General features: G+C 38.3%; 3 protein-coding genes across 10 annotated transcripts in view; 2 read left to right on the forward strand and 1 right to left on the reverse strand.

Moving 5' to 3' along the window:
- Window positions 1-13: 13 nt before the first annotated feature.
- Window positions 14-6,936, forward strand: tmem216 (transmembrane protein 216). 3 transcript variants are annotated; one of them, XM_043257581.1, is made up of 6 exons: window positions 14-65; window positions 1,257-1,270; window positions 1,351-1,444; window positions 1,525-1,617; window positions 2,682-2,883; window positions 6,808-6,936. In XM_043257581.1, the coding sequence occupies exons 1-6, from the start codon at window positions 53-55 to the stop codon at window positions 6,830-6,832; spliced, it is 441 nt and encodes a 146-aa protein (XP_043113516.1). In that variant the 5' UTR covers window positions 14-52; the 3' UTR covers window positions 6,833-6,936. The 3 variants fall into 3 exon arrangements, with proteins under 3 accessions (XP_043113516.1, XP_043113514.1, XP_043113515.1); XM_043257579.1 differs by having other exon boundaries at window positions 45-65; window positions 1,257-1,444; XM_043257580.1 differs by lacking the exons at window positions 14-65; window positions 6,808-6,936 and adding an exon at window positions 3,012-3,259 and having other exon boundaries at window positions 1,257-1,444.
- On the forward strand, window positions 3,315-18,650 carry pde6a (phosphodiesterase 6A, cGMP-specific, rod, alpha). Its single transcript, XM_043257578.1, has 22 exons — window positions 3,315-4,369; window positions 6,808-6,960; window positions 7,230-7,319; window positions 7,412-7,552; window positions 7,647-7,721; window positions 7,804-7,868; window positions 8,623-8,689; window positions 8,916-8,963; window positions 9,139-9,288; window positions 10,532-10,675; window positions 10,909-10,974; window positions 11,078-11,224; window positions 12,028-12,135; window positions 12,734-12,843; window positions 13,429-13,516; window positions 13,664-13,764; window positions 13,900-14,007; window positions 14,161-14,224; window positions 14,817-14,891; window positions 15,505-15,588; window positions 16,345-16,513; window positions 17,283-18,650. Exons 1-22 carry the CDS (start codon window positions 3,893-3,895, stop codon window positions 17,330-17,332), a joined length of 2,580 nt encoding a protein of 859 aa, XP_043113513.1. The 5' UTR covers window positions 3,315-3,892; the 3' UTR covers window positions 17,333-18,650.
- An 8-nt stretch (window positions 18,651-18,658) lies between these two features.
- LOC122357911 (peroxisome proliferator-activated receptor gamma coactivator 1-beta-like) overlaps window positions 18,659-23,756 on the reverse strand; it is a 94,973-nt gene continuing 89,875 nt past the window's right edge. For all 6 annotated transcript variants that reach the window (XM_043257577.1, XM_043257576.1, XM_043257575.1 and 3 more), the window contains one exon: window positions 18,659-22,833. In XM_043257577.1, the coding sequence (XP_043113512.1) occupies window positions 22,742-22,833 (92 nt within the window). In that variant the 3' untranslated portion in view covers window positions 18,659-22,741. The remainder of the gene's footprint in view (window positions 22,834-23,756) is intronic.

Genomic DNA, 23,756 nt, shown 5'->3' on the forward strand with positions numbered 1-23,756 from the left:
ACGGCTGATGGTTGTCACCGCCCACAGTACGCCGTTTCCATGACAATTAAACATGGCCGCGCACGGTAAGCAAAAAGATGGGTTGGTTCTGAATAAGAGTTGATTTTAACTCAATTTCGGCATACATTTGCCTATATTTTAATGTGAATAGGTCGAATGGCTTTTATGAAACTAAATATAATACTCTGGTAAAAGAAAAAGCAATAAATGAATGCCCGTTTGGTTCGAATGGAGGAAAAGTACCGTCAAGCTAATGTTAGCTGTTCACAGTGCTATAAAATATCTGATTATTAACTCGAATTCAAACGAGTACCTTGTTTATGTACAAAACGTCCATCGCTGTTCACCTACTAGATCGAAATGACTGTGTGTGGTGTTTTTCTTACCACTCTGTCATTCGTGTACACAGCGTTAACTAATGTGTTCCTGAGGTGTTTAAGATCGCGTGTTGTTATTGTCTGACGGTCACTTAACAAGGTTCATCAACACCGCTTTGCGAGAAGCGTTGTGTTTTCGGTAGTGAATCTACTATCAATCAATCATTTTTATTTATATAGCGCTTTTAACAACACAGGTTGCATCAAAGCACTGTATAGTATAATGTAGAAGAGTACAATGACACATAGAAGCCAGTTTCCTCACGCGAATAACAATAAAAAGGTGACTCTGACCTATTCTCATAATTCTGACTTCCGCCTCGAAATTACACACTCGCAATTTTAAGAAAATACCTTTCCCGCCCCAGAATTGGACTGAAAACATCACAGTTCTAAGATTGTCTCGTTTCTGAGAAAACACCTCAGAACTGCCAGACGAAACGGAAACAAACAAAAACAAATGATTTCATTCAGTGTCGGATATGGTTTATTTTCTTTTTAAAAAATCGGTATCATATTCAAATACACTAATGTCAAGACAACATGATGTAATGTTTCATGTTTACAGAATACCTCGTTTCTTAAAGTTTGTTTTATGGTAACATTAGATCTTAAAATGGCTGATATTTATCAATTTTAGAGAGATTCAGGACCAAAACAGCCAGAAACAAAAGGGTTTGCAGTTCCCAGTCTCTCCTGTACTTTTAGGCTTACATGATGTTCATTTTATATTTATATATATATATATATATATATATATATATATATATATATATATATATATATATTTTTTTTTTTTTTTTTTTTGATAGTGTAATTGACCTGCTCTCAGAAATTTCTCTAAAAATGACCTTACTTATTTCATTTTTACTTTTGCAGGAAGACAACCTGTCGTATCCTTTCAAGCTGACCATTTCAGTTTTTCTCAATGGCGCGTCTATCGTTGTTTGCTCCTCTTAACCAAGTACCTCAGTTGTCCTCCACACCGCTGCAGATTCTGTTTCATTTGAACGGCTGGTATTTTGCAGCGTTCTTTGTCGCCGAGGTTCTAATGTTTATCTACAAAGGTAACGCGTGGCCTCAGTAAAGCGTCTAGAAGTCGAGGTTTTGTATGTGTAGTAATCAGTGTTTGCTCTGCTGTTTGGAGGAGTGATCCTCCCTTACCCACAAGCCAATCTGATACTAGATGTTGTCCTGCTGCTCCTCTTCTTGGGCCTGGAAGCCCTCAGACTCTTCTACGGTCAGTGCGTTTTATTTTCTAGTACTAGCTGTAGAAATATTTCATTTAGACTAAAATCACCTTCATTCAGAAGGCCTCACTTTGGAGTAGGGTTGTGTAAAATTCAAGTGTTTAATATTTGGGATATGAGTTGAAATGGCAGGGAAAATTACTGCATTGTGATTCAAAGTCATATAATACAGGCACACAACGGATGAATTGGTCTATACGAGTTCGACGAGCTAATTATATTAATAATTATACTATTAATTTAATACTTTATTTACGTTTAAACATTTAGCAGATGTTTTTATCCAGAGTGAGAAGAGTGGAAGCAATCAAAATCAACCAGTTAGCCTAATGCAGTACACATAGCAAGGGTTTATTATTTAATAAATAAAAAGAAAACACGAACAATAGAAAAAGTATAATGCAAGACAGCGTTAGAGGTCTTTTTGCTTTCTTTAACTGTATGATAAATGAAAAGAAAACGGATAGAGCGCAGAAAGACTATTAATTAGTAATTTAGTGCTTTTATTCAGCAAGGATGCATTGAACTGATTAAAGTTGAAAGTAAAGACATTTCTAATATTACAAAAGGTTTTTAAAGAGCCCGGAAAAAATAAACATATCACCGCTTACTCTTTTTATAACTTTACATTTAATAGCATTATTTAAATAGTAAAAAAAAAATTAAATCACTGTTTTTTTTACTGTGTATTTTTTGTTAGTTTGAATTTAAATGTCAAATTAATCAAGCAGCATTCATTTTCATTTTATGTTTATAGTGTTAGTCTTGATTTTGATAATATTGGTCTCATGTCAAATTACAGCATGCTTTCAGAAAAATACAGTGGGGGGATGTTTCCTCCATCATCCTTAAAATGCATTTAGTTATTCATTAAATACATGTCACGTTGATCAGTAGTTCATATGAAAATCGAAATGCCGCGAATTGAAACTTGAATGACAAAATTCGGTCTTCTGTTACAGTCCTGGAAAGTAAATTCAGTTCTGAATCGATGAACGCCGCAGATGAAATAATAAAGATGGTTTACCGCATTGATGTGAGTTCTGATTTCCAGGCTGGAAGGGGAACCTGTGCCAGCGCTCTCTGGCTCTGTTTGTGAGTGTTGCTGTTCTGGTGCCCTGTTCTGTGCTGAGCGTCTACTTCCTGCTGCTGCAGACCTTCGTGTTACGGCTGGAGTTTGTGCTCAACGCCGCGCTGCTCTGCTTCTACAGCTTCGAGCTGGTTCTGGGGCTCATGACCATCTCCGTTTTTTCAAGGTAACCGCTTCTGCATTTTGTTTTTGTTCTGTATTTAGTCATAAAGAGACACACGCATGGAACAGAATTAATGTGTAGAAGTGGAAATGTGCTTTTTACGATACTAGATATTTTTTCCACTCTTTCAGGGCCAACGTTTATTAAGTTCAACGTCTTGTCAGAATGAAAACGCTGAAAAGGATAAGCTTGCAGTCTTTGAAACGGTTACCTTTTTTGCGTTTACAGTCATTTGTACAGTTTTGTAATCTTGTTGGGATGTTATAAAAGATATTTCCGGCGTGCACAGATTTTTTTTGTAATAATGTGTTGTTAAATGCAATGTAAATTTATTTTTGTAAATACAGATTTCCACGATTAAATGGAGGAAAAAAAAATGCACGTTTTCTAAATTTTTTGTAAAACACTGTGAAAAATGCTGCTATTTTAAGTTTTCTATTTTTACTGAAGAAAACCTTATATTACTATTAGTATAAAATATCTATCTTTGCTTTTAACTCAATTTTATGTGTACTGTCTTCTATTTGAACATTATATATTCATTTTCTGGATGAACAGAAAATTCAAAATAACAGCTAGATATTATAAAGGTGTTACAAATGAGCTTTGCTAAATAAATATATGTAAAAAATATTTTTTTTGCAAGGATTCAACTGAACGGGACCCTCGTGTACATAATATTGAAGGGAACTGAAAGCTCTTGAAATATTAGTTGTATTTTTGCACTAAATTAGTGACAATTCTGGCGAGCGACAACCTAAAGTTCTTCATTTCCAGATGTTCTAAGAGTACCGACACATGCTTAAATGCGTTCTGTGACTGCTGTCAGGTGAATGTCATAATCCTAATTGCTACTGGACGCAGGATTATGAGCCGACACACACACACACACACGCCTCTTTAAAACCATCTCCAATAATCCCAAATGCTTCACACCGTCCTGCTGCCCAGGTGCAAAGGACACCGCAGAAGCTTTGGCCAATCTAAGCACTTCACCGATAGCTAAGAAAGCATGGCTGCCGTGGACAAGGATGTGGCCGAGAAATTTTTGGACAGCAATCCAACATTCGCCAAGCAGTACTACGACTCCAGGTTCCGGGCGAAGGTCGTGTCTGACCTGCTAGCGACCACAAAGAAAACGGAGGTGGACATCAGCTCTTACCACGACCTGAGCTCCATTGAAGAGTGCGAGATCATTTTCGATATGGTGCGGGACATGCAGGAAAACCTGCAGATGGAGAGAGCCGTGTTCAACCTCATGAGGCACCTCACGTTCATTATGCGAGCCGACCGCATGAGCCTCTTCATGTACCGCCAGAGGAACGGCATAGCCGAACTGGCCACGCGAATCTTCAACGTCCATAAAGATGCCACACTGGAGGAGTGTCTGGTGCCACCGGACAGTGAGATCGTGTACCCGCTGGACACGGGCATTGTGGGACACGTGGCCACCTCCAAGAAAACCGTCAACGTACCTGATGTCACAAAGGTAGGAGAACTTACCATGAAGAGTTCAGTCCAGTCCTGAGAGTTAAGTGCAATTCACGAGGTGGCCTGTAGAGAGCAATGCGACGCTAGCAATTTCTACTCGTGTTTCATTCTCACACGAAAATACATGAATGCGTGACTATTCAGAAATCATGCTTTTTTACAAACAGAGCAGTTGTGAAGCTCTTCTGAAACCGGTGAAGAAACTATGGTTTGTACAAATACCATAACAAACCAACAGTAAAACATGGTTTTCTGTAGCGTGTTTGGGACATATTTCATTAGGGTTTTATTGATTTTTAATAAGTCACAAATAGGTGGCAAATTACCAGGGACCCTTATTAAACCCAATACGATTCCCATTATAACTGTGAGATTTTATTGATTTTTTTAAGCAATAAAATTATTAAATACCAACATTCACATTCAGAAAAAGTTGCAATATATGATTAAATAAATACTTTACCATCTAATAATAATATTTGCCATCTTAAACCAGCATCCCAGCTTCAAAACACTTTTTTTTCAGCAGGGTGCCCACGGTTTTACTACAAGTACCATGGTTAAACCACAGTTAGCGAAGCAAAACCATGGTTAATTAGTTTTTTCCATGGGTTTACTGTAGTGACCTATTGGTTTATAGTCAAATCGTGGTTCATCTTCGTGGGCAGTGAACGCTTTATGCGTTTATTTTTCTGAGGGGGAACTGGATTCTATGCTAATTATTATTAGCCGCTGCTGATAAACTCGAGAAATGTGCTGGAGATGTCGCGCAGACAGATATGACTCAGTGTGCAGCGAAATCTCCCTCTCTCTTTGATTAGAAATTGCTAACCATTTTTCAAAGGAACAGCCTGTCTTTGGCACGCAGCGTGCTCCGCTGCTCATACAGCAATATACTTTCCTCTGAAGTGCTCATAATCGCTTAAAAAATGGGTTTTCTCAATCTTCGCGTTATGTGACCGAAATACCAAGCGGGTGCGTCCGAAACCCTGGAGGTGGCGGCAGCATGCCATCTCAGACAGTTTTAGACGTCTGACAGACTGCTGACTAACCGTAAATATCCACGGATGTAGTGTTTGCATACGCGAAAATCGTTCTAAACAAAACAAGTGAGGGATCTTGAAGAGCCCGGGAGTGGGATTTCTTCTCTGTTGTTAATATGCGAGGCTAGCGCTGGATTAGCGCAGGTCAGCGCTCTCCCGCAGTGTGTTATGTTACCGGGTCTGGAGGGGATAAAAGTTTTAATCTGAGTTGAATTAGAGCGATCCTGGATTAAATCTAAAGGTCAGTGACTAACGCCGTGTTCCACAAGTCAGCAGAATATCACTGCTTACCTTGAATATGCATACCCCCTTTCTGGTGTTGATGTGGAAGAGAGTATGGAGAATCACATCTTCACCTGAGATGACACCCATCATTCAAAGAGCATCCAGAAACGTGTGATTGATGTTGACCCATGAAAAACGATATTTGGCTAGTCACGGTTTAAATATGCCATTAAATATTGTTAACTAACAATGCGGATTGAACTGTAATGTGAATGGGAAATAAGGCTGAATTAAAAAGATTTGCTAATGCTTTACTATAGGCTTTCTTATCGTTAACGTTAGCCAAAAATACTTCCAATGCATTTATAAATAGGCCTATTAGTGAACACCTATCAGTAAAATTGTCAACATTTTCAACGAACAACCGTTTTTTTGTTACTTCTTCTTCTAACTGGTTGTTAAATATTAGGTAACAGTTTTTAAAGGTGTAATTTTACAATTAATTACTGATTAATATTAGTAATGTATACTAGGCATGTACTAAATGTTTTGCTGAGTGTTTAAAGTCAGTTGCATGCAAGTATGCATCATTTACTGTTATTACACTCTTAAAAATAGAGGCGCTTCAAAAAGTTCTTCACGGTGATACTATAGAACCATTTTGGGTTCCACAAAGAACCATTTAGTCAACCATCTCTCTTACCTTTTTGCAATCTTTTTTTTTGCCAAAAAGAACCTTTTGTTCAACTGAAAGGTTCCTCAGATATTAAACGTTCTTTATGGAACCATTTAGACAAAAAGGTTCTTCTATGGCATCGTGACGCGCCTAAAACGTTTTTATCAACTCGTTTCCGTTAACTAACGCGCATTTTGTATTCCTTTTTGGAACTGATTAATCGCATGCCTCAATCATCTGAGCTTATGCGCTTCAGCTTTTGATTGAACATTGCCAAAATGATTCGCAAGTAACGTTTTTGTCGCTCAAACACCGAGGCGCATAAGTTCAGGCCAATGAGGTCAAATCTAACACGAAAAGGAAATACCTGTGCTGCATTTGAATGATCTCTGACTAGGAATGGGATGTTCAGAAGAGCACAAAATAAGCTGCCATTATTTAAAGCTATATTATACCGTGTTACAATAAGTTTAAATGTGCTTTGCTTTCCAGGACAGCCACTTCAGTGACTTCGTAGACACCCTCACAGAGTACGAGACCAAAAACGTGCTCGCGACTCCCATCATGAACGGCAAGGACATGGTGGCCGTAATGATGGCGGTCAACAAGATTGGCGCCCCCCATTTCACTGCTCAGGACGAAGAGGTAGCGTTCGCTCATATCACTCTCCGTACAGCGCTTCGTGTTTACGCTCAACGATAAGTCGCAGTGTCTGTGAGGATGCCAGTTTGAAACGTAAACAATGCCAGAAAAATTAATTATATGCATTGTGCTCCCCACGCGTACTTTTAATCTCGAATCCCCAGTGAATGTTTTCGCTGAATATTAATACAGTAAAAGCATTTTGATTAAACAGACTTCTACGGAACAGATTAAACGCTCTATTGAAGTAAATCGAACTCTGTGTCACGCAGACGCTGAAGAAATATCTCAACTTTGCCAATCTTGTGCTTCGGGTTTTTCACCTGAGCTACCTGCACAACTGTGAAACCAGACGAGGACAGGTGGGATTTCTGGGAGATTGAGATTTAAAACATTGACCCGTAAACCCTGCCACTCCGTGATCTTGTCATTTTTCGTCACGTCTGCATCTCAGGTGTTGCTCTGGTCTGCCAGCAAAGTGTTTGAGGAGCTGACCGATATTGAAAGACAGTTCCACAAGGCCCTCTATACAGTCCGAGCCTTCCTCAACTGTGACCGCTACTCTGTGGGCCTCCTCGACATGACCAAAACTAAAGTGATGAATTATTTATTTATGGCATGAAATATGCAGCCGGATTTATAACAATAAGAGCGTTGAAATATTGTATTCTTATTTATTTGGTCTGCAGGAGTTCTTCGATCTTTGGCCCGTACTGATGGGAGAGGTGGCCCCTTATAGCGGGCCAAAGACCCCTGATGGCAGAGTGAGTGATGTACCAAATAAATGGGGAATGTGTGTTTAGTTGCCCGTCACATGTTTGACTTACGTTGCTAATTCTGCTCCAGGAAGTGATTTTCTACAAAGTGATTGATTACATATTGCACGGAAAGGAGGACATCAAAGTAATTCCGTAAGTTAATGCATTTTATATTGCATGTTAAATTTGAGCTTCCACTTGGCATTTAATTAAGCTCAGTACTGCCGCGTGCATTATCATGCTTCATTCTACATTACATGCATTGTAATTATAAACAAGCTGTGTCAAGAAATAGCATTGTCTGACTTTAAGGTGTGTCAGACAGGTCTGGGTGTTTGCAAGGGTGGGCCAAACTCATGATTGGGCCCACCTACAGTAGACTCTCCTATTGACCCAGGCCCGAGACATGATTATTTTAGTGTTATTTGAAAAGAACAAATGGTCATATTTCTAGAAGTTTTGAATATTTATTTGAAATATTATTTAGCAAGGGTGGATTTGAATTGGTCAACAGTAAAGAGAAAAACAACACATAAAATAAAAAAGCAGCATTTTTACTATAATAGTAATAATAACTGTTATCAAATCAGCATTTACAAATGAGATCATGTGACACTGAAGACTGGAAGTAATAATGCTGAAAATTCAACTTTGCACCACCGGAATAAGTGACGTTTAAAATATGCTTTAAAAAATTACAAACCGCAATATTTACTTCACAGTATTACTGTGAAAACCTTGATTAACATAAGATAAAGTCTTTTAAAATGTTAATAAAAAAAGGTTTTTACAACCTTTAGTGCATATGTATTAGTTTTCTCTAGACTACCTAAAAAATGTAAATGGGATCCATTTAAAGAAAAGTGTTGGATTGTTCTGGTCAGACACGTATGCATTGTCTTTACAGTAACCCTCCAGCTGACCACTGGGCATTAGTAAGCGGACTTCCCACCTACGTTGCAGAGAACGGCCTGGTAAGAGTCTATACCTCCATTCTCCTCTCCTGACTCCACACTAGTCAAACAAGTTGGAAGCTATTATGGTTTATAATGCTCCTGTCATGTGCACAGCGAGGGGGAATAGAATGTGCTCCCACACTGAAATGATGGATAATTGTAATTTTGTGAACAGTAATTAATCAGAAAGCAATGCCCTTCCCAGTGAGCGTGACTGCTGCTTTCACTTCACTCTGTCTTACAGATCTGTAATATCATGAACGCCGCTGAAGACGAGTTCTTTGACTTTCAAGTGAGCTCACATCAACTTACCCACCTATGAAAGCCCTATTTAAATCAAAATAATTGATGCGGTTTATTTTGCAGTGTTTCAAAAATGAAAGCTGCGCATTTCTGCATATCTACAAAATTTTATTGAAATTTTCCACGAAGTGTATTTTGGTTGAACTTTATTTTTGTCGTGCCAGAAAGAGCCTCTGGATGAATCTGGATGGACAATAAAGAATGTACTCTCTTTGCCCATCGTAAACAAGAAAGAGGAAATTGTTGGCGTGGCCACATTCTATAACAGGAAAGATGGAAAGCCTTTTGATGACATGGACGAAACACTAATGGAGGTATTCGAGGCCGAAGTATAGACCAGTAGTGTGTCATAGCTAAATATATAGTAATGGATAGATCAGCAGACTCTGCATAATTTATTTTTGAACATTTCATCATTGAGAACATTTGATAGTGTTGTGAAATTTTACCCTGTTTTCCATTTATTATGCTGGGTTGGTTGGATTCAACTAAACTGCTAAGCCAAATCTCTAAAGTCACTAAGAAGTACTTTGTACAGATCTGTCTGTTTTATCTTAGTGCTACAAACAACAGAGAATTTCAGCTGAGTTCAGTCAGGTTCCCTGTGGAGATGTAATGCTTTTTTAGTTTTCCCATTAATTTCCACCCAATTTGACTAACAGAATCTTCTTGTTTCCTCGTTATTTCAGTCAGATTCAGACTCATAACATGTGAATGTGAATCTTAATCTAAATCTGAAGCTGAAACACACAGTAAATGTGAACCTAAATATGAATCTAAACTAGAATCTGAACCGCCATTAAATGTGAACCTGTCTAAACCTGAACCGCAACCTGAATATAAATGCAAATCTGAATTTGAACCTGAATATAAAATATGAATGTTAATCTGAATGTGTCCCTGAATCCCAGTCTACAGTAAATGTGAAGCTGTATGAGAAGTGTGAATCTAAATCTGAATCTCAACTCACAGTAAAAATGTAAATGTTAATCTAAATCTAAATATGAACTAGAATCTAAAACTACGGTAAATGTAAACCTGAACACACATCTGAAGCTAACTATGAACATGAATGTAAATGTGAATCTGAACCTTAACCTACAATAATTCTGAACCTCAATGTAAATGTGAATCTAAATCTGAATCTCAACTCACAGTAACAAACCTAAATGTAAACGTTAATCTAAATCTAAATATGAACTAGAATCTAAATCTACCGTAAATGTGAACCTGAACACACATCTGAACCTCAATGTAAACAAGAATCTAAATCTAAATATGAACCAGAATGTATATCTACCTTAAATGTGAACCTGAACTTGAATCTGAAAATCAACCTAATTGTGAATCTGAATATAAAGACAAATCTAAACCAGAACATGAATCTACATTAAATGGGAACCTAATTATAAACATATTAACAATAATTATATTAACATACTACAATAATTGTAAATGTAAATATGATTCTAAACCTAAAACACTAATCTGAATCTCAACCTCATTGTGAACATGAGTGTAAATGTGAATCTAAACCTGAATCTGTATCCATTTCAGTCGCTCACTCAGTTCCTGGGCTGGTCAGTCCTAAATACAGACACATATGACAGGATGAACAAGCTGGAAAATCGCAAGGACATCTTTCAGGACATGGTCATGTACCACGTCAAGTGCAGGAAAGATGAGATTCAGAATATCTTGGTGGGTTTCCTTGACAGGGCATAGTCCCTATAGTGTGCACTAATTAAAATGAATTACACTACATTGGTAAAGCTGGTAATAGCATGATATCCTATGGTATGAAGTACCTAGATCATGTGGAGAAGCAGCGGTGTCATATATGACACTATGATTGATTGTCTGATTAAAATGGGTTGTATGAACATAGAAGAAATGTCTTGGAATATCAGCCTTGTAAAATTGATTTTTTTCAGAACACACGTGAGTTGTATGACAAAGAACCTGATGAATGTGACGAGGACGAGCTGGAGGATATTCTGGTAAAACACAAAATATTAAGGCATAGTGTAGAGCCCAGTTGTATAGCTTTCTGTGTGTGTGTGTGTGTGTGTGTGTGTTCAGCTATGCTGTCTCTCTCCACAGTATGACACACTGCCAGACTCAGAGGAATCCGAGATCTTTGAGTTTCACTTCTGTGACTTTGAGTTCAGTGAGCTGGACCTGGTGAAGTGTGGCATCAAGATGTACTATGAGCTGGGTGTGGTAGACAAGTTCCATATTCCACGTGAGGTGAGTGATAATGGCAACTCAAATCCTGTTGGTATATTTTGACTATATATATTGTATCTAACTAATTATATTTGCTTACTGTATAAGACAAAACAAGCAACATTAATGTTCCTGAGGCCAAATTCACAAAAATGCAGATAAAATTCTTCATGCTGTTTTCTAACTTCAGGTTAAGAATATTGGCAGTTTTCACAATATGCTTTCTTTCAAAGCAGCTTCAGATTCAGATGATAATAATAATACTACAGATAATACAGTTTAAATTCTGTGAGAAATGAGAAATGCTATACAGTATATGTCGCCCCATGTATGTGGATATAATTGGACACACTTTAGATATCCAATATTATATAGACAGTTGGACAATATAGTGACATTTTGCACTGAAATAAAAAGCAGACAGCTGAGATTCGCTATACTATATCTCTTCACATGACTATACTATATAAATGTGTTGCATACTCCAGTAACACCAGCGAGCGATAATATAAATAATCTGGCCCTTGTCTCTAATGACTTGGGTCCCTTTTTTAATGAATTTTTACCCATCATTTTCAAAATAAGATATAATTCATGTCTACAACACAAACAGGATATGCATCCAAGTGTAATTATTAAAATGATCGTCAATAATTTATGTACTTTCGTCCCACCAAGCACCACTAATTACTGCTGCTACAATTTGTCTAAAAATACGCCGTGTTTCAGTGCACTCTCTTTAAGATATTTCATTGCACGCAGTACAGACCAAGTAAATACAACATATGCCTTGTAAGACTTAGCTGAAATTGATTTCTCTCTAGACCCTGGTGCGCTTTGTGTACTCGGTCAGTAAAGGTTACAGGAAGATCACCTACCACAACTGGAGGCATGGCTTCAACGTGGGCCAGACCATGTTTACACTGCTCATGGTAAGAGAAAATCCTCACTGAATGACCTTTCAAACATTTCAATTCTTCATGCCGTTAAGGGGGCCTAAAAATCTCATCTCGACCCCTCGCCAAATCTGCTCTCGCTTCAGAGACAACACCTCATCTTGTTCAGCAAAGACTCGTGAAGCCCAAGCTATGAATACATTTACTGAAGAAAAAAATAAACAAAGCAGCTATGTTAGCCAACAGAACATTTGATGAATTTGCCCCTCTGCTAGATTCGTAGGCCTTTTTTAGGGATATATGTTTATTTGTGTTTAATGATACGGCCCGTCTCCAACACTCGTTCTCTCAAATGGCAGACGGCTCCGTCTAATTAATCAGCCGAGTGTAAACCTGCTCCTGGTTAAGTCATGTGTAATCACAGCGAGCTGGCTGTACATCAGGAAGGATGGAGTGTTGGAGGGCTGGAAGAAACACAGGCCAGGCTGCTAATGAGCCTTTCTCAGCACTACTCCCATGCTTCACTGAGCCTAATGAGCCCTCACTAGTCAGCCTCTTGCTCTACAAGAGTAGGGGGCGTGTCTTAAGGAGGCTCCGCCTTGAAGCCTATTAAAGCTGCTCTTTTGTGTCTCAGACAGGTGACCTGCAGCGCTACTATACGGACCTGGAGAAGATGGCAATGGTGACCGCTGGACTCTGTCATGATATTGACCACCGTGGCACTAACAACCTTTACCAGATGAAGTAGGCACTCATTACAGTCAATGTCCCGCTGCTCTTACTAAAGAAAAACGTGTATGTATTGCAATATATTTAGAAATACAGTGGGGAGATATTCTCATTTTTATATCACCTACATCCACTACCAGGGCTACGTGGTTCGCTATGCAAGATTAGATGCGACTGAAAAAAAACATTCTTCTAAATCGGTATAACTTAGTGGTACTTTATTTAGATGTCAGACAAGTTTTTGTTTAGCGTGCAAAAATATGGGTTCAAAACCTGACCTGATATGCATTAACTGAGAAAAATTTTCACAGTATGCAAAAAAGCTCCACTGAGAAAAAAGTGACACGCATTTAAAATCAAATGAGAGGGGGCAGAGGATGTCTACAATAGTCATAATTCAGTGGTCATAGATGCCTTTTTATTTGCGTTCAAAATATACCCTAGTCAAAGATCTAAGGAGCTAATGTTTACGTTTGAATTATTTAAATGGTTGCATTTATGCAAACTGCGTAGCACATTGCAGTATGCCTAATTGCGTTTTTACTGAAAGTCTGTGACCTTCTAGGTTTTAAGATTCAATTTCTGTGATGACTTTGCCAGGTCTGGGAATCCACTGGCAAAGCTGCATGGTTCCTCCATTCTCGAGAGGCACCATCTGGACTTTGGAAAAACTCTGCTTAGAGATGAGGTAATGCTGAAAATTAATTACATTTCTGGGCAATTTTCATCGCTACATTTTTTAACTCTGCAGACCATTGAGAATCTGCAGCTAGTTGATAACTGCCTCCTCACTCACAGCAAGCAGTTTCTTCACTGAGATAAATTGTTTTCCAAGGCCTTAAATATCTACCAGAATCTGAACCGAAGACAGCATGAAACCGTCATCCATTTGATGGACATAGCTATCATCGCAACAGACTTGGCCTTGTATTTCAAGTACGAATTTTATTTCTTTTTCTCAGCTGTGTGGGATGTACTTGGCTTTTGTGAATCATTTATTCAGAGTTAGTCTTGCAGTCAGAGCTGCATAAGCGTGATTAACATGAATTTAATCGTGATGTGCCTCTGCAGGAAAAGGGCCATGTTTCAGAAAATTGTGGATCAGTCCAAGACCTACGAGAGCTGGGACGCTTGGACCAAATACATGATGTTAGAAACGACTCGGAAAGAGATTGTCATGTATGTTCTGTGCGAAAATAACCTGTTAAATAACTAATATAACCTACCTAGAACAACCGTTTGCTCAATAAGCAACTTGCAATAGATATGCAGCAGCTTGAATTTGGGTAAATATGAATTCACAGCATGGTGTTTTGGTTTTCCACACTGCAGGGCTATGATGATGACTGCCTGCGATTTGTCAGCTATTGCCAAGCCATGGGAGATTCAGAGCAAGGTTAGATATTCCTAATGCATAATGTAATGTCACATGCAAGGCCTGATACCACAGCGATGTATTCAAACATGTAGGGCAGCCAAGAGCGTGACTGCATAGGAAAATGAAATCGCTGGGCTCTCAACCGGCATAATGAGCCTGAAACCCCATTCATATGATAATGTGTCCATGGATGGGTTGTTTACATTCATTGTTTAACACTCATTATTATATGCGTTTCGCAGCAGACGGCAATGTAGATCATCTCACACGCGTGAGATTGTATTCTGCCGGATGTCATGCATTTTAAAAAAATCAACATTCTTCTTCTAGATGTTGTTTTTTTTTTTTTTTTTTTGGGTAATGCTGTTGTTATATTCATGGAAGTAGATCCAATAGAGCCAGTTTTTATAGTTGCAAATGGGACACGTGCCAGGTCTGTCTCAGTGGGATTTGTTATGTAGCGATTTCTGCTCCGTTCAAGTCATTAATGGTCTCTAATGCACAGTTAATATATTTGAAATCTAGTTACATGTAAAATCCATATTCGCATCTCTCTAAATGCATCTGTAATGGCCATAAATCTAAGTTTATTGCCGACTCTGTCCTGCAGGTGGCGTTGTCCGTCGCTGCAGAATTCTGGGAGCAGGGTGACCTGGAGAGGACAGTGCTGGAGCAGCAGCCTATTGTGAGAAAGCGCCTGGAATGAAGGGGTGGGAGGGGGCTGAGAGAAAGGGAATAAGAATGAAAAGTTCCCATGGGTCATGTCGTGATGTACTGCCTATTATGCGGTGCAGTGAATCAGAAAGAGCGGTCACAATGGCCCAGTCAAACAGACCGCTCCCAAACTCCCCATTTTCCTTAGCTGTGATTGGAAATGCAGGAATATAATGTCAACTTTTGAAAAGTGTCTTCAAACTTTTACTTTAGTTGCATGGCCCTTCAGCACCGCTAATGTGTGACCCATGCTTCTGAGTTTGAGGACAAAAGCACCTCTCAGTCAGTTATACCCTGGAGTGAAATAATGTTTAATGCATTTCATGATGTTGTTAACAAAGAATACATTGGTATACATTTTAGCTTGCTTTTCATAATAATAATAATACCATTCAGATCAAACTTTTGGTATTCAGATACCAAAAGTAATACAGTAGCAGTCAGAATTCATTCATTATGAATTGATTTATAATGTAATTTGTAATCAGTAACAAGACTACAGTCTATGAGTAATCTACTGGGAATTGGTAGGTTGTGGGGTTTCAACTTGATATTGAGTTAAGAACATGCTGTTTCCTTTCCAGCCCATGATGGACCGGAACAAAGCGGACGAACTTCCCAAACTGCAGTGTGGTTTTATTGATTTCGTCTGTTCTTTCGTTTACAAGGTGAGGTCCTCCATTTCGATTAGTAAACAAAAGGACATATGGGACTTCATTGATCTAAATGTTCACAGGATCCAGACGAGAGTCCATCAGGAAGCAGATACATAATCATCAGCATAAATGCACAATGCTGGTCTTGATCAGATGTCTGTATACTTGAGTTTTTATTGACTGTGAACGTCACAATGCAGACCTGCTGGAAGTAGAGAATGTGACGTGAAGAGGGCTGGAGGAAACATGGATTCACACAGCATTCTATTTTCTACCAATTCAAATCATTCGTAAATTTCAAATATTGATTTTCGGAATCTTACTTAAGAATGTTTTGAATGGAATGAGAAGAGGTGTGCAATATGTATTGTATGCAACTTTATGCGCAAATCAAACAAATACACTGTTTTTATACAGCCTAATAGATTGTAGTTAGAATGCTACCAAACATGGTTCCAAAAAAATCCAAAGCGCTATTCGCTTAGATTCGGCCATTTTTATCAAATAGTTTGAATAAGTGATTCAGCGATTCAATCATTAAGACTAAAGATTAGCTTTATATTTCAAGTATCTTTTTCATATTTTAATAATTAAAATGTTATTTTTAAAACATTAAACATCTCGTAGTGTTCATGCAGTTGCCATTTCAATGTAAATGCATTCATGCCACCTCAGAGCTGCATAAATCTTTAAAATCCGAATGCGATAATACAACATCTAGCTTAACATTATGCTCCCACTTTACTCACGCCCCAATCCCTCTTGCAGGAGTTCTCTCGCTTCCACGTAGAGATCACGCCCATGTTAGAGCGTCTGCTGAACAACAGGAAGGAGTGGAACGCTCTGAAGGAAATTCATGAGGCCAAGGTAGCCAAGCTGGAAGAGGCTAAAAAAGCTAAAGAGGAAGCAGGTGGTGTCGCCTCAGCTGCTAAACAAGGTAGATAGTGACTGAAATGGTGTCTCACAGTCTCTTAAAGCAATGGTTCACCCTAAAATGTGGGACACAAATTATATTTTAAAGAAGGTTTACTCTATTCTTTTACACTAAGCTGGTGAAAAGCGACACAATAGAATCATAAAAATCCACGTCTTCCAAGGAGAATAAGATTTTCAGGAAATAATACTTAAACACAGTTCATGCAAAAAGGAAAATTGACTGCAAATTTACTCACCCTCAGTCCATCCAGGTTTGTTTCTATGAAAATAGATTTGGAGAAATATAGTTTCGCGTCTCTTGCACACCAATGGCTGCCGTCAGAATGAGAGTCCAAAACATCATAATAATTCACACCACTCCAGTCCATCAGTAAACGACTTGTCAAGCCTTTCACTTGGAGGTGGAGAGCAAGTCAAGTATTGCTACATTTCTCCAAATCTTTTCCAATTACGCAGAAAAACCCATCTACGTTTTGGATGGCCTTGGAGTACATTTTCAGCATTCGTTTTTCGTTTGAACTATTCCTTAAAATTACAAGTAATGTTTACACCACACTTTTTTGCTTTTGAACCTATTAGTCCTGTATGGAAACAAGCAGCGTGACCATTTTTTAAAATTTCACCTTTTGTATTTCACAGAAGAAAACCACGGTTTTAGAACAATTTCTATATCTAAATTAAATGTATATGTATTTCGTGTGTATAAACTTTTCAAACAATTGACACGCCATTTATTTTCTTTTTCATCTCTAAATTCTCTTTCCTCACAGGAAACTCGGTCCAGGCCCCATCTCAGTCCAAGACCTGTGTCATTTCCTAGACGTCAAACTGCACAGTAACGGACAATAAGAATGTATGACAATGTACCCATAACTCGAAGCGCTTTTATTATTTCTCTCCGCAGGATGTCCTGTTACAATTATTTGCACTAGTCTTAAAGGCAGAGGTAAAAAAAAAAATCTTTTAGTGTGAATAACAGTCCGCTGCAATGTCTCAGTGGTGACACCAGGTTTCGTAAAGTTCTACTTTAGTGTCAATGGCTGAAAATGTACAGAATGGAGAATTCTAAATACTAAATAATGTATCCATGGGAGTATAGCGTGAATAGATTTAGAAAGTCCGTGTTACTTTTTTCATGATTTATACGTAGAAACGTATCAATAAATATAAAACGAGAAATTTTTGAGCCTAGCCTTGTTTTTTGTTTTTTTAAAGCTTTTGTAACGGTGTTGCTGTGCAAAATAAGACTTCTGCCCCTCGGATGCAGTGCTCGCAGATACACGTGTGTGTGTGTGTGTGTGTGTGTGTGCACTAGTGCTAACTGTCCCACTGGGACATACATAACAGTCTTACAAAAGCATTGGATAACACCTAGGGGGTGTTGGCCTAATCGACTGGGAAGGATGAGAGCTGATTGGCAGCACGGCAAAAAGAGGCGGGCTCTTGGTAGCATTTACGTCATGTCACAGACGCAGTCAGTGCACGTCAATGGCTATGATGTCACGTCTTCTGCTACATTTACCTCACTTTCACAGCAAAGAGGTGGAGTCCAGAAAATCTGCAACCCCTGCAAAAGCCAAAATTAGCTCTGACGTGACAGCAAATACACACACCTACTCAGATAGATGTGCATCCCCTCACACACACACACACACACACACACAGAGTGCCGTAGGGAATGATTATTCTGACATCTGAATCACAAACCAACAGAGCGGCAAATTGCCACCAGCTCTCCGAATGGCTGCATTAACAGTGCTCTCATTCAGCATGTTCTGCTACATACCCTCAGTGAAAGGAACCGCCACAATTAGCTTCACTATCTAAAATTGTAGGCGCTCTGCATGGATACAACACAGGATGCCATTTGCCATTGGCTGGCTTTTCAATGCGGCAACCAATCAGACGGTCTCCAGCTGAGCTGTTCTGTTTATGCAATGCGTAATGTCATTTGGAGCATGTGAAAGATAGTGACAGCCTTAAAGCAAGTGCTGCTGGGATTTTTTAAATCTTTTCCCGAGCTGCTATTCAGCATTTGTTCCAGGAATAGCATTAAATTCTGCAGGAGATATCATTGCAGTTTACTGCAGCATTTATTTGCCATAAATAACAGGAATGCAGTGCACGAATGAATCAGGAAGTTGACTGTTGTTCATTATGGATTTTATTTTTTGGAGGCAAAACAATGAATATATGTACTTTTTTTTTTTTTACAGTATATGAGGATCAGTTTCTACAGTTTAATAATGTAAACAATCTCGGAAGAGAAATGTGTTCAGTTTAAAAGGAAGCCATCAACTGCTTTTTTTAAACTATTTACATGAATTAAAATATAATTTATGACATCAAATAATTTCCACTATATAGATTTGAGCTAGGAAACTAGATTTTAACAATTTAAAAATACTGAAATGCATTTGTCTCCACATTCTCAAGATGTATGAAAATCACACAATACCGAGAGGAAAAAAAAAAAAAAAAATCGAAAAATAAAACCAACACCATTTCAAGACATCCAAGCTAAGTGGCATATAAATAAAAAAAAAACATATGTAAAAATATAAAATCTTACTAGCAGTATTTACCAAAAAACTACGTTAAAAAAGGAAAATCATAATGAATCTGATAGTCATTAGATGTAAATAGTCCAAAAAAAAGAGAAAACGACACAATGAAGAAAACAATGTATGCCCTTTGACTCAGATTTTGTTTCCACAAAACACAAGGTCTTGAAGCAGCAAAACGTGACATGTATGTGCGATCTATTAACTGATGCTCTGGCACCATGACGACAAACGCTAGACCCACTTCTTTGATACAAGGTTGAGCACGCAATATAAACTCTCCTCAAATATATATACACTGCTGATTCAAGAGGAAAATTCCAATCTTGCAAGAGCATGTACTTTGTGAACAACAAATTGCAGGGCCGTAGATGTAGTGAATTAAAAGTGACATTTTGTGTGAACTAAGAAAAAAAAAAAAGAGAGGAAGAAATCACTTGCACGTGCTCTCTCGCTCTCTCTCTCACACACACACACACACACACACACACACAGGGTCAAGCCAAACGATCATGACATTCTTGAAATGGATTTGATGCGATACCGCACTTCTCCCGTATCCAAACATCAAATGTACTTTTTGGTCAACTTGTCTAGCGATTGCTAAAATGAGGGCTGGAAAAATGTATTGCATTGAAGAAGGTTCCCTTTGGATTTTTTTTCTTTCTTTTTTTTTTTTTTTTTTTATTACCTTTTTTTAATTTGGATCTGTACATTCTAGATTGACAGTGTTGAAATGTATTGAAGTGTTCCGAAACACTGAATAAAATGGTCTATAACAAATTATATCATCTATATATTTATCTACACAAACACACAAATATATATATATGTATATATATAATCATATATATGTATATACCTTTTTATAATATGGCTGTATCGAAAAAGTTTGCTTACTTCAGTAAAGAAAACACATTGGATTGTAAAGGAGATCAGACAGGACTGATAGCTTTGTTTTCCCCTAAGGTTTAAGGCTCTCCCTGTGAGATCGGGCTGTCTGTGTATTGTCCTATTAAAAAAAGTCCCTCTCGGCCAGCGATTCTAAACGTTTACCTTCTTTTCGAACCATCTGACCCGTCCGCAACGTACAGTACAGGATCTGATTACCCTTAAAACAACCAGTCTCTTCAATAAACCCTTCCCTCGCGAGGAAGGCTTTCCTAGCGGTATTGCATCTCAATTGCATAAAAAAGAAAAACATATTAAAGTCGTTAAAAAGAACCATTTCTAAAGGGACACTTTATACAACTGTGTTTGACTTATGAAGCCATATCAATGAAAATTCCCTTCTGGATCTCCCTGTATTGCTTAACGCTGCATGGTCGGGTTCACCAACAACCAATCAGAGCCACACGTCACCACATCGCTGTACAGCACATTGTTTACACAAGACACAGTGCTATATACACATTATATACTTCTCATATATATATATATATATATATATATATATATATATATATATATATATATATAATCTTGTAAACCAGCACATCTCTCGCTTAATTAGTAGTATACATACTAAGCACAAACACTCATTCAGTTTAAGATCTTATAGGGCGAATTGGTCAAATGCGGCTGTAATATCCAGAGGCCGTGTCCACGTAACAGCTCAGTACCGTAAAAGGGAAAGCCGAAAGGCACGTCCTGATAGGGTACTTCAACACTGAATAAGGCGTTCTGTACTTAGTGTGCGCTCTAGTAAAAGTCGAAAGAGAATTCAGTCATGTAAACATTCAGGTTTGGGGTGTGTTTCTGGATAAAGGGGGGTAAAGAGAGGCCGCCGCTCTCCCACACACACACACACACACACGCACGCGCACACTCGCTCACAACTGTACTAGATCCACAGGCCAAAGGTTGGAGGAGGAGACCCTCGCGGAACAAAAGCAACGGGTCCCGGCGTATAATAAGGGACAGACCCATCCCTAGACCCCATAAAAGACACGGACGACACGCAGTTACGCACTGGTACACGTTTAGACTCCAAAAACACACACAAAGGACGAAGAGAGAAGTAGCCACAAGGTAAGAGCTAGAAAAAACCCGCAGATCTTCCCCTGTCGGAAAGGAGAGAGTAAAAAAAGAGTGTTTGAGCTTATAGAGAGAAAGAGTATGAGAGAGTGACATGTAAACAAAGCAGAGATACGACCGTATCTCTAATGAGATTGAGCTCTGGAGAGATCTTCCTCCGAGTTTACCGCCACCCTTCTCTCAGCAGCGCTCCGATGCGTCAACCGCCTGGACGTCTGGCAGGGCTGTGCTACTGGAACTGTACTGTCGAATCGAGGCCGATGGGGCGGCCGTTACAATCGCGTTTGTGATGGATACATTCTCGAACTACGTTTCCCTCGGGAGTGGGATTCTAAACCGGATCGGGTCGCGTTCTGACAAGTAAAACGGTAACACAAACTGAAGTGTGCATTTCTGCGGCAAACATAATGACTGTTTTCAACAGGTTTCCAATTGACCCTTTGCACATTACTTTGTCTGCGCTCTTGGGTATCTTACAGAGTCCTGCACATGACATGCAGATAAAAAAATAGTAAGCTTGATCCGTTGACTTGCTAATGCGTGTATGCAATAAGTCAACGGAAATTTTTTTTTTAATTATGCACAAGATTTAGCAAATAGTATCTTGCTTCAACCGAGCAAAGATGTCAATGCACACCTTTTTTCAAGATCAAGTCCAGCAACGTTAATCTACTCTGGTTGTTTCGTACAAAAATGATGGCGTTATGGTTGGTCAGATCGACTGTCAATCAAACCCCCTGCAAAGGGTCAATTGGTCAGCCAGACAAAGCCCCGCCCCTAAACGCAAATCACTGGCTGTGCTTGGCTGCTCAAAGAAACAGATCAATGTTTTGATACATTTGTGTTTACTATAAGTTTTTTAAGCTCGGATTAAAGTATTTTAACATCAAAAATGACACACTTCAGCTTTAAGGTAGTACAGTCGAGTTTGGACTCGGTTGGTTGTGTCTGACAGCCAGCAGCAAAAGCCCCTTCAAACCCAGAGGAGGGCAAAGGCCAGACCAAAGAAGCACTACCTCGTTTGAGTGCATAGATGAAATCAAGGAAGCACTAAAATTACAAAAAGACTACTTTTTTTCTCGACTTATTGATTTGTAAACTCTACCTTGTAGGATTTTTTTGTTTGTCGTTTTTTTTAAATCCACTTTTAATCCATCGTAACACACACACACACACACACACACGCACACACACACGCACACACATAGAGTTGAACATCCACAAAATTTCGCTAATACAAAGCTTGTTTATATATTTGTACGACAAAATGGTGAAAGCACCTTGCAGGTCTATGAAGAGTGGGGTACAAAAAAAAAAAAAAAAAAAGCACACGCACGTCACAACAACCGATGGAAAAGGGTGCGGTTTGCTACGAAGCCCGAGCCGCTCGCGACGTCATGAATGGCATCAAACACACACGAGAAGCAGCACTTGTGTCCGGTGTCTCAGAGCTGATTCTGTTCCTTTGTAATCCTCCCGCCCCATTGTCCTCCGATCCTCAGTTAGAAGTGACAAGGTCTATTATTTTTATTCCAATGTTCAAAATGTAAACATGAAGAAGTGCCTTGTTTGAGGTGCTGAGGTGAGTCTCGGACGGGGTGTGATGCTGGAGGCGTGTAAGGCGCGTGTCAGCGGTGCAGGCTCCTCTGGGCCTCTTTCAGCAGAGCGTCAAAGTCCAGTGCATCGTACTTGCTCTTCACCGGACCGGGACCCGCCTCATCTGAACAGCAAAACACACAATAGGGTCATCTGCTAAATGCAATATAAAGATGATTAAAAATATTTCCTGTAACAGCAAAACACGATGATACTTCCTTAAAACATATATATATTTTATTAATCTTACTAAATTATTAAATGAATTCTAAAGATACATTTTATATATATATATATATATATATATATATATATATATATATATATATATATATATATATATATATATATATATTATACAAGTTATATGATGAAATACAAAAATATTAGATAAGATATATTAAATAAATGTAAAAATAAATTAAATTTAAAAATGTTTAAGAAAAAAATGCTTCACATATTGATGTCAAACTGCACACTAATGTTTGAATTTTGAATGAGATTTTTAACATTTTTATTTATCATTTTAATTCTAGTTTGCTTTGTCATTTTATTATGTGCTTTTGTCATTTTTATTTTTTTTGTCATGTAGTTTTGTATTTAGCGTTAATTTTTATTGTCATTTTGATACGTTTTTTTTTCTTGTATTTTAGCTTTACTCAGAATTTTTTGTATTATTCATATTTCAGGACGGTAAATCACACTTGAGCTGATGTTTTTGCATTTATTTAAAAAAATCTCGGTTTTCCTCTTTAGTTCACGTATGCCGCGTTACTAATCTACATAACGAGCCTGCGCATTTCTTTGAAATTTTAATTGATTTCAATATTTGATTCGTTTTTGTTTACTTTTGAATGGTCAACAATTTCTTGTTGAAATATGCTGAGAAGCAAAACCAACTGAGAGTCACATTTACAAAACCTACAATCACTATACTATCTATTTTCTCACCTTTTTAACCAAACTTTGATATAGACTAGATATAATCTGACTCAGCACACAAAGTTAGATGACGAGTCGTGTTTAAAAAGCAAGCAGCTTTTTCAT

Source organism: Puntigrus tetrazona, chromosome 14 (assembly GCF_018831695.1).
Source record: "Puntigrus tetrazona isolate hp1 chromosome 14, ASM1883169v1, whole genome shotgun sequence".
Classification (NCBI taxonomy): Eukaryota; Metazoa; Chordata; class Actinopteri; order Cypriniformes; family Cyprinidae; genus Puntigrus; species Puntigrus tetrazona.